Raw genomic sequence first — 16,494 nt, 5'->3', positions numbered from 1 at the left:
AAAAGAAAAATAGTGAGAAGAGAGAGAGAGAGAGAGAGAGAGAGAGAGAAAAACAGTGCCGATGTAATTGGAAAAGGAAGAGGGGGGGGGGGGGGGGGGGGGGGCAGACCCTTTTAAAAGAGAATGAGAGACCATGGAAGCACCACACCGATCCCTTTCTCCTTGTTTTGATTTGTTTGTAATGGCAACCATTTCCGTTGCTGACATGAGGAGGGTAGGAATAGGACTGTGATCTCACGGGTCAATTGCAATGGAATGGCAGTGTCAACTGTAAGCGCAACTCTATCTCTGAGGATGCATACCGCGACACACAGAAAGTAACGGCTACATGTCAATACGTCCCAATACCATTACGTCCCAGTACCATTACGTCCCAGTACCATTACGTCCCAGTACCATTGCGTCCCAGTACCATTGCGTTCCAATACCATTGGGTCCCAATACCATTGCGTCCCAGTACCTTTAGGTCCCAATACAATTACGTGCCATTGCGTCCCCGTACCATTAAGTCCCAATACTAGTGAATTTAATTTCTGAGATGTTACTGTAGCAGTGTAGCGACACGTTTTGTAATAAAAGTGCGTTTTGTAATAAATTTATTACAAATCGTGTTCGGATGACACAATTTTTATTACAAAACGCGTTCAACACGATTTGTAATAAAAATTGTGTAAGCTGAACACGATTTGTAATAAATTTATTACAAAACGCACTTTTATTACAAAACGTGTCGGTACATAGCAATATTTCACAAATAAAAATAAAATAAAAAGATGTGTACCGGTGATCGGACAAACATGTGGACGGACATTGACAAAAAAAATGTATCGATAGGTTCCGGGTGCGTATCGCTAGCGCTACGTGTCATTTGTGCTACGTGCCGCTATTGCTACGTTGATTAGTGCTACAAATAATTTGTCGATAAGTCACTATCATTTGTTCATTATCACTACGTGTCGACAGCACTACATCTTTTAGCGCTACGTGCATGTCATTATCGCCAAGTGTCAATACCACTACTTACTGACGACTCTCTCTTTCTCATTTTTTCTCTCGCTCTCACTCCTGGTTTGTGTGTGTATATGTATGTCTGTGTATGTGTGTGCGTGTGTGTGTGTGTTTCAGTGTGTGTGTGTGTGTGTTTTCATTTTGATTTCATTTTCATTTTCATTACTTTATTTTCCCATCGCTGGGAAATTCGGGTCGCTTCCTCCCAGTGGAAAGCTAGCAGCAACGCAGTCGCGCTACCCAGGTGTGTGCGTGTTTAGGTGTATTCAGCCACCTGCACTTATGGCAGAATGACCAAGGTCTTTTACGTGCCATTGTGGTGACACGGGGGTGGGACATGGCTTCCGTCTCTGGGTCTGCACATAAAGTTGACCCGTGTCCGTCCCGGCCCGGATTCGAACCTGCGACCTTCCGATCACAAGTCCAATGCTCTACCAACTGAGCTACCGTGTGTGTGTGTGTGTGTGCATGTGTGTGTGTGTGTGACTCTCTCTATCTCTCTCTCTCTCCTGCTCACTCGCTTGCTCACTCACTCTGTCTCTCTCTCTCTCTCTGTGGCCTTAATATAATAAACCATTCTGGGTTCTGAGTTCTCTCTCTCTCTCTCTGTCTCTCTCTCTCTCTCTTATGTTATGTTCGTTTGTATGTATGTTTTTGTTTGTTTGTTTAGTCTATTAATCGTTTGTTTGTTCGGTTGTTTGCTTGTTATTACTTCTTTGATTTATATTCTAACATTTTTTAAACGTATTGTCATTAGATTAAACCCTCTCATGGGCGAGGGCTGGATGTAAAAAACCCACCTGTTTGCCTATGCCATTACCCTCGTTAATAAAGAATTTGTCTTTGTCTTGTCTTGTCTCTCTCTCTCTCTCTCTCTCTCTCTCTCTCTCTCTCTCTCTCTCTCTCTCTCTCTCTCTCTCTCTCTCTCTCTCTCTCTGTGTGACTGGAGAACAATAATTGACAAACACAGAATAATTATTGGAAACTGCACAATCAGACAGTACATTTCTTCTTTATGAAAAATCATGAACGAAAAATAGGGGTCATAATACTTGTTACAATATTATCTTCTACGTGTCACTTAAAATCAAAATAAATTTTGATTCTTGAATTAAAGGTCTTGCTCAAAAAAGGGACCTGTCATCTTTCATCAGATTATAAAATATAATGAATTAAAAATTGTCTAACCAACAAAATATCTCATAAATCAATGTGTTTAACAGATTGTGTGTATGTCTATTTATTTATTTATTTATCTCTTCTCCATCCTTAATCACTGTTCACACCCACCCATCCCTTCTCTCCCCTGGTCTGACCACGATGATTACTTACCCCATCCCCCCTTCCGCGGGTCCCCCCTTCTGCGGCCCACACCTCACTGTGCCCACCTCACCTCCCCATTCACCCCCCCCCCCCCCCCCACACACACACACTGCCCACCGCAGCGTTCAAGCATTGCTCAAGTAACAATTGTGTTGGGACGTAATGGTACGTGGACGTAATGGGATTCCTTTATGGGACGTATCGAGATGCAATTTTCTTGGGACCTATCGACACGCAATTTTGTTGGGACGCAATGGTACGGGACGCAATGGCACTGGGACGCAATGGCACTGGGACCCAATGGTATTGGGACCCAATGGGATTGCTTAATGGGACGCAATGAGACGGCATGGTTTTGGGACGCAATGGTACTGGGACGTATTGGCATGACCCCAAAGTAACATGTATCATTCATTCATTGTCTAATGTCTGTCACTCGTTTGACACTACATTTTAGCGTTTCTGCTTTCAGTAAATGTTATTTATGATCATGCATATTGTTTTAATAGGACTTAAGGCCACATGTTTCAAATAGGTCCATTCCTGTAACTGATAAGTTTTATTAGAGCTTCGTTTACAAAACATTTAAATTTGTATGGCTGGGGAGAAACTGAAAGTAGGTATGTTACAAAATGCGTGCGCAGCTCAATTTTTGACGTCATTGAAAATGGCCCCCCATTTTCTGATCACTCACACTGTCTCTGTTTTGGGGTCCTCTTTTCTATTCTTGTCCAAATTTACATCACATGGGCACCCTGTCGAAGACGTAGAGCACATTCTTGACTTTAAGATTGAGAAAGATGGCGAGTCCAACACTGTCGAGCTCGCCGGCCAGAATATCGGGCGAAGAAGACACAAAAGAGGTACTTTTATAAACCAATTTATAGCCTTTGAACTCTTATGAGACCCCTCTGAACAGTTAGTTTGACCATTTTCCTGCTGTTTCCCAAAGTTTCAAGTCGATAAAGCGATGCGAAGTACCTTTTAACGGATGCGCCGCTTTGCGCCCGGATTGTCACCCATGTTGTATTCACATCCAACATGGCGGTCGGTAAAGTTCGTCTGCTCTCAGTTTCATACTAACTTACTAAAAAAAATAAAAAAATAAATAATTTTTATTTTTTATAGTTGTTTAGATAGAGCTCTGAATCTTTCTTTTGATACCAAATTGAACAATATTGATAAACAAATGTGTGAGTTACAGTTAATTTTAGCTGAAAAATGTCAAAAATGGTTTCAATTTTTCCTCTTTGCCTCTATTACGAATTTTATTACTTTAAAAATTCATAACTCGGGTTACACTTATCCAATCTCAAAGTTATATATACCATTGGAATGCTGATTTTCTGCTCTTTCAAGTGATATAGGTCAAAATGTTAAATGAAAATTTTGAATTTTTTTGTAACATACCTACTGAAAGGCGATGTCGTCTGCGGAGAAAGAGAGGGAGATAGCGAAAAAGGAGCAGACAGACAGAGATCAGATGCGTGTTCACCTTCGCAATTTTGGGCACTTTTGTCTTTCCGTCAATTGAGTCTTCCATTTTTCTTGTCGTAAAGTCAAAGGTACTTCTCCCCAAAATCTAAAGAAAGCGTGAGACGAACGAACGACACAAATTTGAGAAAACCGGAACAGGAAATTATCGAGTCACACGCGAGTGTCGCAGAAAAGATATAAAATACTATCCCTTTTAAATTAATGTAGAGTTATGTGACATTAATTTTAATTTTTGTAAGAACTGAATTTCTTGATGGATGTACACATATGTCATTTTATTTTTGATTTTATTTCTCTTATCATTAATTCCGAAACTACCGGAAGTTATTGTTGCTAGGAGTAAATGGCGGCAGCTTCGTAAATTTCCTCCAGTTGGTCACCGTAAAATTGAAATAAATCAAAAACAGTTGATCTGATTTGTGAGTTACTCTGCCGAACAGTTATTCAAATTAATGTAGATTTATCACGTCTTTGGTTGTTTGCGATTCACCAGTATTTTGATTTGGATGACTGATTTCTTCGTGAGGAGAGAGTAATTTTGCTTCACATCCACACACTGAGGAACTGAGATTATTCCCTCGTGCCTGAGAAAACACAGTTGACCATAAGTGTTTGATGTTATTCAAATCTTATTCTTACTGTGTACTCTTTCAGACACACTTGTGAGACTACAACAGTCACGATGACAACTCTGGCAACAGAAGGGGGGGGTGCCTCTGAAGTGATCAACGCTCGCAGAACTGAATCATTGGACGCACCACACATCCTTGATCTGGTGCAGCCATGGACAGAGACGCTCTTTGGCCGATTCAATGTTGTCAACATCATGTAAGCAAGAGGCTTTTATACACTTAAGAACGTGTTGTATTTTATTTACTAACTTTATTTAGTAGTAGTAGTAGTATGTAGGGGCAGCTATATTTGTTAGCCGAAGGCCGCGAGGCCTTATTGGTGCCCCTTCTTTGTCAGATACTTTGCATGCCTAAATCCCTATTCTTTCAATGCTTTCAATCAAATTCATAAAAAAGGTTAAGAAATTTTGGAGAATTGTCCAAGAAGTTTTTGAAGGCGTCTACTGTGGGTGCGAATTTTATGTTAGTGGGTAGTGCATTCCAATTGTTAGCAACTCTATGAGAAAACGAAAACTTGCGCTTGTTAGTCTTACAGTGTTGAACAAAGATTTTTCCCTGGCTGTTTCTGGTGTTGTCTGTCTGCTTGAATGTGAATATTTTGTGCATGTCAATATCATCCACCCCATTTATAATTCTATATGTTTGTATTAGGTCACCCCTTGTCCTCCTTCCCTTCAGAGAGTGGAGGTCTAAGTATTTGAGTCTGTCCGCGTAAGACTTATCACGGCACTCCTTTAGAATTTTAGTTGCTCGACGCTGCACCCTCTCAATTGTCTGAGACTGTCTCTTGAGGAATGGACTCCACACCACATTTGCATATTCCACCAGTGGTCTCACAAAGGCTTTGTATAGCTTTAAGAAGGTGTCCTTGTCAAGAAATGAGAACGCTCGTTTGATAATGCCAATCCTCTGATTAGCTTTTGACACAACTCCTCGAATATGCGGGTCGAATGACAAATTGCTGTCGAAAACAACACCGATGTCCTTTTCTTCATCACATTCATTTATTTTTTCAATAGCATCATTGACAGTCATCACGTAGTCATATTTGGGATTCTTTTTACCAGAATGCAGAACATTGCACTTTGAAACATTAAAAAATAATTTCCATTTATTTGTCCAATCCTGAAGTAAGTGTATGTCTTTTTGCATGACTGAACTGTTTGATGCTTTATTGTATAGCTTTGTATCATCCGCAAATATCTTCACTATACCACTAACCACATCTGGTAAATCATTTATAAACACTGTAAATAGAACCGGCCCCAAAACGCTGCCCTGTGGAATTCCGCTGAGAACTGCTGCTTGGCTCGACGTTGCCTGTCCAACTCGTACCCTCTGGGACCGGCCACTCAAGAATGACCGAATCCAGGAAAGGACGCTGGAACTAAACCCATATGAAGCAAGCTTTAGGAGTAATCTCTCATGCGGCACAGTATCGAAAGCCTTCTTAAAGTCACAGTAAATGATATCTATGGCTTCACCTTCATCAACAAATTTTGTGAGGTCTTCCATGACCTCTATGAGTTGAGTGACACAGGAACGTCTTTTTCTAAAACCATGCTGACAGTCAGCATATAAATTATTGTCTGTGAGATAAGACACTATAGAATCCCGAACAAGAGACTCCAATACCTTGCATGTTACACAGGTTAAGCTTACTGGTCTGTAGTTACCTGGTTCTGACTAAGTACCCTTTTTGAAAATAGCGGTTACCTCCGCTGTTTTCCAATCACCTGGTAGATTTCCAGTTTCCAAAGATTTGTTGAACATTATTTGCTACATTGATTGTTTATTGATGTATGTGTTTAAACACTGATTTCCGCCTTAATGTGCTGTCATCAGTCTTTATTCTGAGTTTCGCAGTGATTGGCTTTGTTAGAGTGTGGTAAAAAAAATTAAGATAAAAAACCCCATCAACTCACAGGAGGTTATAATAAAGTTTCCTGTGGCATTAGCCTGCAATTTGAAATCAAACTGTTATGTGCATAAAAGCTAAGTTAACATATGAACAGGAGTCTTGTTATTTGAATGTCCCAGATAACATACCTCGATTCTCACAAGAACTGATGATTGTGTGTGCTATCTTTCTATCAGCGAGAAAGCTGTTCTGGCAGTGACTCTCACCAACGAGTCAGAAGACATCATGGCGCATGCCGCCTTCTTTGACTACCCCAACATGACCGACTGTGACCCGGCCAAATGGGAGTCATGGATGGGTAACTTGTACAGTAGCAGCCAGTGCAACTCGCTCAACTCTCTTTTCATGCATTACTTTGTGGCCCACAAGGATTACGCCCAGGGCTGTGCCAGGGAAATAGTGCGCACTGCATTCAACGCCGTGCCTGATCTGCATTTCATCTTCTTGGTGGTGCCTGTTGGAGTCGTTCCTGGTGAGCTGTTGCTGTAGATAAGAAAACAAAGTTAAAAAGGATGAATACAGTGGAACCCACCTTTCAAGACTCCCTTCTTTTTAAGACCTAATTTTCTCAGATTTTTTTAGGTCTTAAAAGGGGGGTTTGACTTTAACAGAAGTATTTTTCATCCTTTGACAGGTTTGATCCAGTGTGAAAAAGAAGAATAAGAAGTAATTCTCTGAATTATTTGTAAACTGAACTGTATGTTTGTTTCTATGTTTGAGTATACATGTATGTGTGCAAGTATGTATGTTTTGTTCTGACAGAACTGTTTCTGATTAGTATTTGTGCATTCCAGATGCATCCATTGCTAGTGTGTTCAACCCAATGAATAAGCCAGAGTCGTCAAAAGGTCCTAGAAAAGCGGCCATCTTTGTGTGTCATCGCCACAGCCATGTCCCTGTGCTGCACATCCGTAAAGCCAGGTCAGATTTTATTACTAATAGATTATTAGTGTTTGCATTGTTTAATTTTGAGTGAGTTGCGTATCACAATGTCAGTCTTATTTTTTTCCATTTCTAAAATAAAATGTACCAGAAAATCGATAATGTAACTTGTAAGGAAAAATCTAAACAACAAAATGACTGTTGGTGAAAACAAAGTTGAACATGAAAGGAAGTCGGTTCTCACCAACACAAAGACAGCACAGCCAAAGTTGAATTTTCACCAATGGAGGCCGGCTTCTTCAGGACAACGAATATGCAAGAAAACAAAAAGCAGAAGCAAAAACCCAAAACCAAAAAAGGGGAATTACAACATGGAGGGAAACATGAAAGGAACAGGCACCAAGTCATGAATTTCTAGTTTGTCTTTAAGAATAGTTGTATTTGACAGAGACTGGTTGCTATGCTGACATGTCTGATTCATTATCTCTTTATCAACAACTGCATGTGATTGTTGAGGATTTAGAATTGTCGATGTTTGATACCTGTGTGTGTTTGCAGGGTGGAAGATCATGACGACCTGACCCCCATCTTCAACCGCCAGAGCGACATGCTGAAGGCGACGTACGGTGATTTCTTTCTGGCCGAGCTCATTGAGGCACAGGATGATCACATGCACTGTCTGGTTGCTGAGGTGAGGGCTACTCTTCTTATCTAACACATTTCTTCCTACCTCTTTGCTCTTACATTATTATTTAGGGCTGACACCCCCAGTGCAAGTCCGAGTTCTCCTATCTCCTATTCTGTCCTGTTTTTCTGCTTGAAATAAAATTGCTCAAAATCTTTGCAATGAATTAATCGCCCGTGATTAATCACCCGCTGTGCATTCTCAGCAACACATTTGGCATCAGATACATTGTTTGTTTGTTTGTTTGTTTGTTTGTTTATTTGTTGCTTAACGTCCAGCCGACTACGCAGAGCCATATCAGGACGAGGAAGGGGGAGATGAAGGGGGCCACTTGTCAAGCGATTCCTGTTTACAAATGCACTAACCCATTACTTGTGTCCCAGCAGGCTTTAGTAAAACTAAATTAATACCTACTGGAAGATTACCAGTTTCCAGTATGTTAAAATAGGCTTAACCTATCTACTGCTGGACTTACATCAGAACACTAACAGATTAAACTATACATGAATCGCGAGACAAGCGGCAAGAGAAGAGATTTTTGGAAAAAATACAGGTGAATGAGCAAGAAGGCAGAAAAAAGAAAAGAATTCATGAAGAAAAAGAGAGCATGACAGGAAAGAGGAACCAAAAATCTACCTAACAGCAAACTAGAAAGCTCCTGCGGTTCCAAAAACAGGAGGGGCCTTTAATTTCATAACCGCAGTGCCCCACTGCGGGAATCAGATACATTTTCTCTCATTGCTCGAAACAGGCTTTAGTCAGTAATGTTGCGTTGTTCACTGTCACCCCGAGATACAGCTAAAACTTCTTATCAATGCATTTATATACTGTTCAAAAAAAGAAACGCATAGCTTGTAATATTTGGTTAATTTAGTTATATGGCTACAAGGATATCCACCAAACTGCAGAAAATGTTTATCTGGTCGTCGACCTTTCGTCCATTGCCACAAGTGAGCTCTGCACGTGACGCATGCGTTATCAGTGGCTACAATGTCAAAATTGCTCATTTGGCATGACCACTCGTCATGCTTCAGTGTAATCTCGTGAAACTCGGGGAATATTGAGCTCTCACCATGTCTTCCAAAACCCATAAAAGCGGATTGTTCGCCACAAAGAAATCAGACGACAATTCAGCGACGAAAGATGGCCCGATTGAGCAGAGAAGACCGCCAAATTGCATTGGGTCATTTACAAGCAGGCCAAAGTCAAAGTGCAATCGCCAGGCACTTCCACGTGTCCCAGAGCACCATCAGTAGACTGTAGGTCAGGTTTCAAGCCACTGGCTCCGTTGCTGACTTGCCACGAGCGGGAAGACCAAGGGCGACAACTGCTGCTCACGACCGCTTCATACGGCTCCGCCACCTCCGGAATCGTTTCCTGTCGGCCTCATCTTCTGTCCAGGCTCTCCCCGGGCCACACCGATTATCGGACCAGACCGTGCGGAACCGCCTGCATGAAGCTGGTTTGAGAGCTCGCAGACCTCACAGAGGAGCTGTCCTCACCCGCCGCCATCGCCAGAACCGAGTGCAGTGGGGCAACCAGCACCTTCGCTGGACCGTCCGGAATCACTGGAGACACGTGTGGTTCAGCGACGAGTCCTACTTCCTGCTCCAGCGACATGATGGTCGGAGGAGGGTCTACCGGAGAGTAAACGAACGTTACGCGTCCAACTGTGTGGATGAGGCACCCGTTCATGGTGGTGGAGGCGTCATGGTGTGGGGGGCGATCAATACCGCTGGAAGGAGCACCCTGGTGCACGTCCAAGGGCGCATAACTGCCCAGCGATACGTGGAGGAAATTCTGCGCCCACACGCCCTTCCTCTTCTGGCTGACCAGGATGCCATATTCCAGCAGGACAACGCTCGCCCGCACACAGCACGACTCACCACCCAGTTCCTCACCGACCACCATGTCCAGGTGCTTCCCTGGCCATCCATGTCGCCAGACATGAACCCGATAGAACACCTCTGGGATGAATTGGACAGACGTGTGCGCAGGCGAGAAGAAGCGCCGGCAAATCACCGCGATCTATTGCAGGCACTTCAGGAGGAGTGGGACACCATCCCACAGCAAGATATCCGGCATCTGATCCAGTCCAGAAGGTGCCGGGCAGTTGTTGCTGCTCAAGGCAGTCACACCCCCTACTGACTTGACAGCCTCGGCACCCAATCGTATTGATTGACTGATTGATTTGAAGATGCAAATGAACTGTGTGTGCATTCAACTGTGTCCATACCAAATTTCAAACAAATAATCTAAATATTGGATTTTCTGTTAATTTTTTCGAAAAATAAAACAAATTTGGCAAGTAGCAACTATGCGTTTCTTTTTTTGAACAGTATATAAACATGGGTATGCAGTATTTAGTAGCAATGGCACCACGTTAATGCATTCTGAGCCAGTCAAGTGTTTTCGCTTTGTTTTTCTGACAGGTTGACGGTACAGCCATAGGATTCATGAGTATCAGTGATGACGTTAACCTCAACTTGATGAACGAGTGCTTTGAGCTGGGACCCTCACACGGCCTACGCAAACCTCACCCTGATGATGTCACTTCCCCCGAACCAATGCCTGTCCCTTCACCCACTCAACCCAAGGCCAGCAAAGGTCAGTGTCTGATTCAGCTTAGCCTTGTGCATACACGTCCAGTGTTGTTCCCAGACTCAGAGGTCAGCGTCTGATTCAGCTTAGCCTTGTGCATGAGTTGTTTTTCAGTACTGGTGACAGAAAGGGGGAAAAGTGGTCAAAATTCAAATCTCTAGTTTTGTTTTTGAAATATAGCTTTTCATAAAGCAGAAATACTGTAGTATCTGATGTACATAAGAAAAAATCACTGGTTCACATGGTTCTTAAATAATCTAACTTTTAAAGCTGGTTCTTGTGTGTCTGTGTGTGTGTTTGTATGATGACGATAGGACCCGAAACGGCTGCACGGACTGAGACAGGAATTGCCGAGATTAGAATGTTCTTTGTCACTCGAGTCGTGTCATAGGGTACTTTTGGAATAGCAAATTTGAAAGGATTCTTTAAAAAACGGCGGAAAACATTATATACCCTGTGAGCTATCGAGGATCCTCCCCGTCTGGTCTGTCAAAACATGGTCTTGTTAAAAGACGTTTTCAACGGGGAGATACACTCGAAGCACATTTAGCGAAGTTATGTTGCCAAATCATCAAAGATCAACATTTCACTGAACGGATTGATGCACACAGTCGAAATAGATGTGACTTTCATACGACCGAAGACTACTTACTAGCAGACTAGCAGGCGACAAGATCTAAATATTTAGATCAGTGAGAGCAATCCGTTGAAGAACAGTTATTCCGCTTATTCCTCTTCGGTTAAGCTTATTTCCCCTGCCATAAGTTTCCTTGCAGATCTGTAGTCGCGTAGTGAAATGAACTAGTGTCATCGGAAGATTCTTCTCAGTCAATGATCGAAGCACAGTAAGTTCTATGCTGACAAAAGTCACTTTAGGAAAACACAACCATTGACTTTATTTATGAGCCCAAAGGTAACAATATCGACAAGAATGTACGCATTTGATATTAAATGAAACATTCATAGACAGTTTCCAACTCACCAGATCTGCCAAAGAGCCTTCATTCGTGAAAAACGATGATTTTAATCATAATTATATCAGGTATCGGAAACAATCTCTTGGTAACCTGCGTTTCTCCCTCCGTGGCGACATGACGGCGCCACATTTGTTTGTTTATGGCTGTTTATCGCGAAACAACACAGTTGAAATTTGTGTGTAAAATATCATAAATGTGTGGCGTGTAATTTCCGAATCAGTTCGTTATCTGCGTAATTCATAGGGTAATTCAGTCTGAGTGGAGTTACTTTGAATCGAAGTCGAGGGTAACCTGCGTTTCATGTGCGACGGCGTGAACAAATTTGATTTTATACAGGAAGAAAATTTAATTGATTCTGGCTCAGTCGTGTAGATCTTTTATGCAGTGTGTTGGTAGTGCATCTGCTTTTCTACTTTGAAGCTCATTTTGAGTGATACGCTGATCGAAGCGGGGTACCCTAAGTGTGACATCAGTCGTATGCAGCTTACGCCTCGGAACACACTCGCATTTCACAAAGACAACAATAAATGGCAACATTTCAAGAACTGCATCAGTTTTATTAGGTACTATTTAAACAAAAACAGCACAGACACGACTATTATCAACAACACAGAACGGGAGGTAAGTCAGCAAAGACGCTCCTAGTGTGCGTTCCCGTTTTTGGTCGCCTTTTTTGCTAGCATTTTCACAGTAAATCTTAAATATTTTCATATTTATTGAATGACTGTGGTATTTGCTTTGATTGTGGCGATTCTCCTATCTCTCTGGCATGTACTGGGTGCTTTGTGGCCAGTTTCTCCCCCAGACTGTATTGAAAAATGCGTCCGTGTGAGCTGACCCCCACCTGTCACCTGTAGCAAAGAACAACTCAATTACATGTCAAAACTATCAGACGGTCAACCAGCTGAGGTTCAGGAAATGCATCAGATCAAAATGGTACGTGAAAAAAAAGTATAATTGAGAATGCAGAACCTGGAGAAGATGTTACCCGTCGAAGAAAGAATACCATTCAGCATAGGCAAACATAGATTTCTAGTTCTGACAAAATAGAATGTGAGAAAGACCCAGGCTGATGCTTTTTCACAGACACATTTGGAAACTACCTAATATTCTGTTCATGAAATAAAACAAGAAATCACAAACAAAATGCTTTTGAAAACAAATACCACGAAATAAACATTCACTTCCCCCACAAGACCGTCATTCTGCTCCAAACACATAACTGATGCAGGCCACACCCAGAAACAAATCAATAAGCTGTGCTCTGGTCTTTCTCCAAAAAATATTTAGGACATAAATTAATTTATGATAAAATCATAATAACAATTATGTGCACGCATCTGTATCTATCTATACATATAAATAAAAGAGAGTGTCTGTCTGTCTGTGTGTGTGTGTGTGTGTGTCTGTATGTCTGTGGTCGCCATACCTCAGAGATGGCAAAAGATAAGCACAAGATATTTTGCATGCACACTGCCCTGGACCCACAAATGTGCACCTGGGTTTAGTTTCTCCAGACATTGTTTCCTTCCTCAGATAATTACCCTCCCCATCTATCAATACAGTCTATATAGTGCAAGGGAGGTAAGTCATGGTTTGTCACCCACGGAAGGGAGGTAACTCTCATCAAACCAGTATACCGTGTCATTCTCAAGGGTTACCCCCCACCCGCTATCATCACGCCACCCCCCCCCCCACACACACACACACACTAACCCTGCCCCCTGCTCCCCCTCCCTGCCTTCCAGATCATCGCGAATAATGTTTACGAAACGATCGCCTCAGTGAAAGATCACGAGAATTTACAGATTTCTCTCCCCTGTTCAAAAAGGTATGACGCGCTCACTCATGAGGTATGCGTGCTTTGATCAGACGGTAACTACAGTGGGTGTGAGAAGGGGTAAACAAATCACGAAGAACACGTTGAACCAAATAGAAACTTGCCTTGCCTATACATCCAAATGTATGAGCTCACACTGTAATTTTTCTTATCCACATTGGAATAAGATTCGAGAGGTTTCTGAGAGAGGGGAGAGCAGAAACACCCGGGCGAAGCCGGGCCTGACTGCTAGTCATGGTTATATGTACTTGACTGCCTGTGTGATATTTATATCATATTTGTTTGTGTGGCTTACAGATGAGGTGGACATAGACAAGGCTTCTGTTACGTCCCAATGCTCCAAGGATGAAGTGACGGAGGTTACAGCAGGAGATGAGTCAGGGAAGGAGGCTGTGGCCCCAGAGGTGGAGGAGCAACCAGGTGCCAAGCCTCCCAAGGGGGAAGGGGCTGTTAGCAGGGCCTCCAGCAGATGTAAGTATATTCATTTCAATTGAATTCTATAAAAATTTATTGTCTGAATGCAACAAACAGAAATTTTTCTTTTGGCTTGTGTACGAAATAACATCACATAAAAACACACTCTCAGAACATATTGACACATAAAAGTACACATCAATACACACATAACCCAAACCACACATATCCATACCCGCACCCTCACATACAACCTCGTTCATACTCTCGTTTATCCTTTATAATTATAAATACATTATGGTTAATATCATATAACGCATTCTTTGTTGCCTTTTGTGCTTACCCTTTGATCTTCGGGGGTTCAGAAGTTGAATGAAAATGTTGATAAAGATCAGGATTCAACTCAGAGTGGCAGATATTTTATTTGCAGTTTCGAATTAACTTATTAAGGCTCTGGTCATTTCTGCCACATGTAGAACTTTGCCAAGATGACACTTTAAGTCAATTTTGTCACTTAACCAATCCTTGTGTAGATTAGGAGGTAAATAAAAACAAGAGGCGAAGCCATCAAGGCTCACGTAAGAAATCGACAAACAGTAACACAAACTCAATCACTCCGTCACACATACACACACACACACACACACACACACACACACACACACACACACACACACACACACACACACACACACACACACACACACACACACACACACAGAAAGAGCATAGGTGAAACTGTGCAAGAAAGCGAGACACTATAGATCTAGATCTGTCTGTCTGCATGTAGCCTACTTACAGGGACACGACTGCCAACTAGTCTCGGCCCGCTCAAAATAATAATGACCGAGACTTTCAGTACTTCCTTCGCGTGACGTCTAACCCTCTTACGTCATAATGTGACGTCAATGTAATGTGACGTCTTCAAATGTTGTCAATGTAATGTGACGTCTTCAAATGTTAGAGTTTCTACCACAGACATACACACGCACGCACGCACATACGCACGCACGCACGCACAGACAGACAAAGTTACGATCGCATAGGCTACACTTACGTGAGCCAAAAATAAGAACAGAAAAAATGATGGAAATAAAAAGTTTAACCCCCTTTGGAAAATGTTGATTCAGAGGTAGTATTTAGCGTAATGCAACTTGCGATGATTGACACTGTGAATGTGCGTGTTCAGCGGGCAGCGTGGGCGGTGAAAGCAAGGTGGTGCCCAAGCTGAGTGACGCTCAGATGGGGGACAGCACTCACTCCCTGCTGTCCGACTCCACTGACCAGGAGCTCCAGATGGACCGGCCTCCATCCACTGAGAACAAACTGGTAGGTATTTACCTGCTTACTTCAGGTGTGTCATTGCATGGTATAAACTGTGGTCCCCAGGTAGCTTTTTTTCCCTGCTAGACAGGCCTCCGTCCTCCACTGAACACAAGCTGGTAGGTATTTACCTGCTTACTGGGTGGCCGAGTGGTAACGCACTTGCGCTCGGAAGCGAGAGGTTGCGAGTTCGACCCTGGGTCAGGGCGTTAGCAATTTTCTCCCCCCTTTCCTAACCTAGGTGGTGGGTTCAAGTGCTAGTCTTTCGGATGAGACGAAAAACCGAGGTCCCTTCGTGTACACTACATTGGGGTGTGCACGTTAAAGATCCCACGATTGACAAAAGGGTCTTTCCTGTCAAAATTGTATAGGCATAGATAAAAATGTCCACCAAAATACCCGTGTGACTTGGAATAATAGGCCGTGAAAAGTAGGATATGCGCCGAAATGGCTGCGATCTGCTGGCCGATGTGAATGCGTGATGTATTGTGTAAAAAAAATTCCATCTCTCACAGCATAAATAAATCCGTGCGCCTTGAATATGTGCGCGATATAAATTGCATAAAAAAAAATAATAAAAAAAATAAAAAAATAAAAACCCTGCGCTTAGAACTGTACCCACGGAATACGTGCGATATAAGCCTCATATTGATTGATTGATTGATTACTACAGGTGTGTGATTGCGTGGTATCATTTGTCATCCCCAGGGAGTTTTTTTCCCTGCTTTGTACCAATTCCATTATTCTAGTCCTTAATAGGAATTCACCTGTAAGACTGAAATTCATCTTGTGTTATTGCTGGCACATTATTTTAACTCGCTTCCCGCAAATTTACTGCTATTCTTGCAGTAGCTTCTGGATCCCCGATAGCCCACAGGCGTTGAGATGACAGGTCAGGGGAGGTAATGCGTCATCTGGATTGACCAACCTGCGTAAACATAAGCTGTAGTACAGCCCTGCCATGGTCTTTCAGAGTATGCAAATTTGTTGACCTGTTTTGAGCCTTATTTTATTCTGCAACTTGTGTGCACATAAAAAAAATGTCTGATACAAAAAGTGTAAAAAACACAACAACTTTTTGATCCAGAAAAAGGCATCCAGATTGACGTTTTCTACAGCGTTATGAATAACCTCTACACAAAACAATGTATATTCAGAGATTATTGTAAAAAAAAAACCTAACTTAACAGTGATCTGATGATGTTTCATGTTTGTTCCTTCAGTCTCGCCCACCCAGCAGCTCAACTCCCAAACCTCTGGAACCCCCGCCTCTCAGCAAGCGTTTTGTACCCACCTACAACGGTGGCCCCAATGCCTTTAGCATCCAGCTCTTCTGCATTGATGAGAGATATGAAATGAGGTAAGTACTGGGCGGTGGACTGCTTTTGTTG

The 16,494-nt window shown here is 42.4% G+C and overlaps 2 protein-coding genes across 2 annotated transcripts in view; one reads left to right on the top strand and one right to left on the bottom strand.

The window, feature by feature from the left end:
* Positions 1-3,970, bottom strand: part of LOC138953635 (crooked neck-like protein 1) — a 36,559-nt gene extending 32,589 nt beyond the window's left edge. Inside the window, exon 1 of the mRNA XM_070325510.1 lies at positions 3,827-3,970. Coding sequence (XP_070181611.1) covers positions 3,827-3,874 — 48 coding nt within the window. The 5' untranslated portion in view covers positions 3,875-3,970. The remainder of the gene's footprint in view (positions 1-3,826) is intronic.
* Positions 3,971-4,147: 177 nt separating this feature from the next.
* The window catches only part of LOC138952337 (cilia- and flagella-associated protein 61-like), a 203,828-nt gene continuing 191,481 nt past the window's right edge, over positions 4,148-16,494 (top strand). The window contains exons 1-9 of the mRNA XM_070323982.1: positions 4,148-4,247; positions 4,483-4,656; positions 6,558-6,853; positions 7,176-7,302; positions 7,822-7,954; positions 10,381-10,555; positions 13,664-13,837; positions 14,970-15,109; positions 16,327-16,463. Of these exons, the coding sequence (XP_070180083.1) occupies positions 4,511-4,656; positions 6,558-6,853; positions 7,176-7,302; positions 7,822-7,954; positions 10,381-10,555; positions 13,664-13,837; positions 14,970-15,109; positions 16,327-16,463 (1,328 nt within the window). The 5' untranslated portion in view covers positions 4,148-4,247; positions 4,483-4,510. The remainder of the gene's footprint in view (positions 4,248-4,482; positions 4,657-6,557; positions 6,854-7,175; positions 7,303-7,821; positions 7,955-10,380; positions 10,556-13,663; positions 13,838-14,969; positions 15,110-16,326; positions 16,464-16,494) is intronic.

This window comes from Littorina saxatilis, linkage group LG17 (genome assembly GCF_037325665.1).
Source record: "Littorina saxatilis isolate snail1 linkage group LG17, US_GU_Lsax_2.0, whole genome shotgun sequence".
NCBI lineage: Eukaryota > Metazoa > Mollusca > Gastropoda > Littorinimorpha > Littorinidae > Littorina > Littorina saxatilis.
The sequence above is the reverse complement of the archived record's forward strand: the minus strand, read 5'-3'. Positions and strand labels throughout refer to the sequence as shown.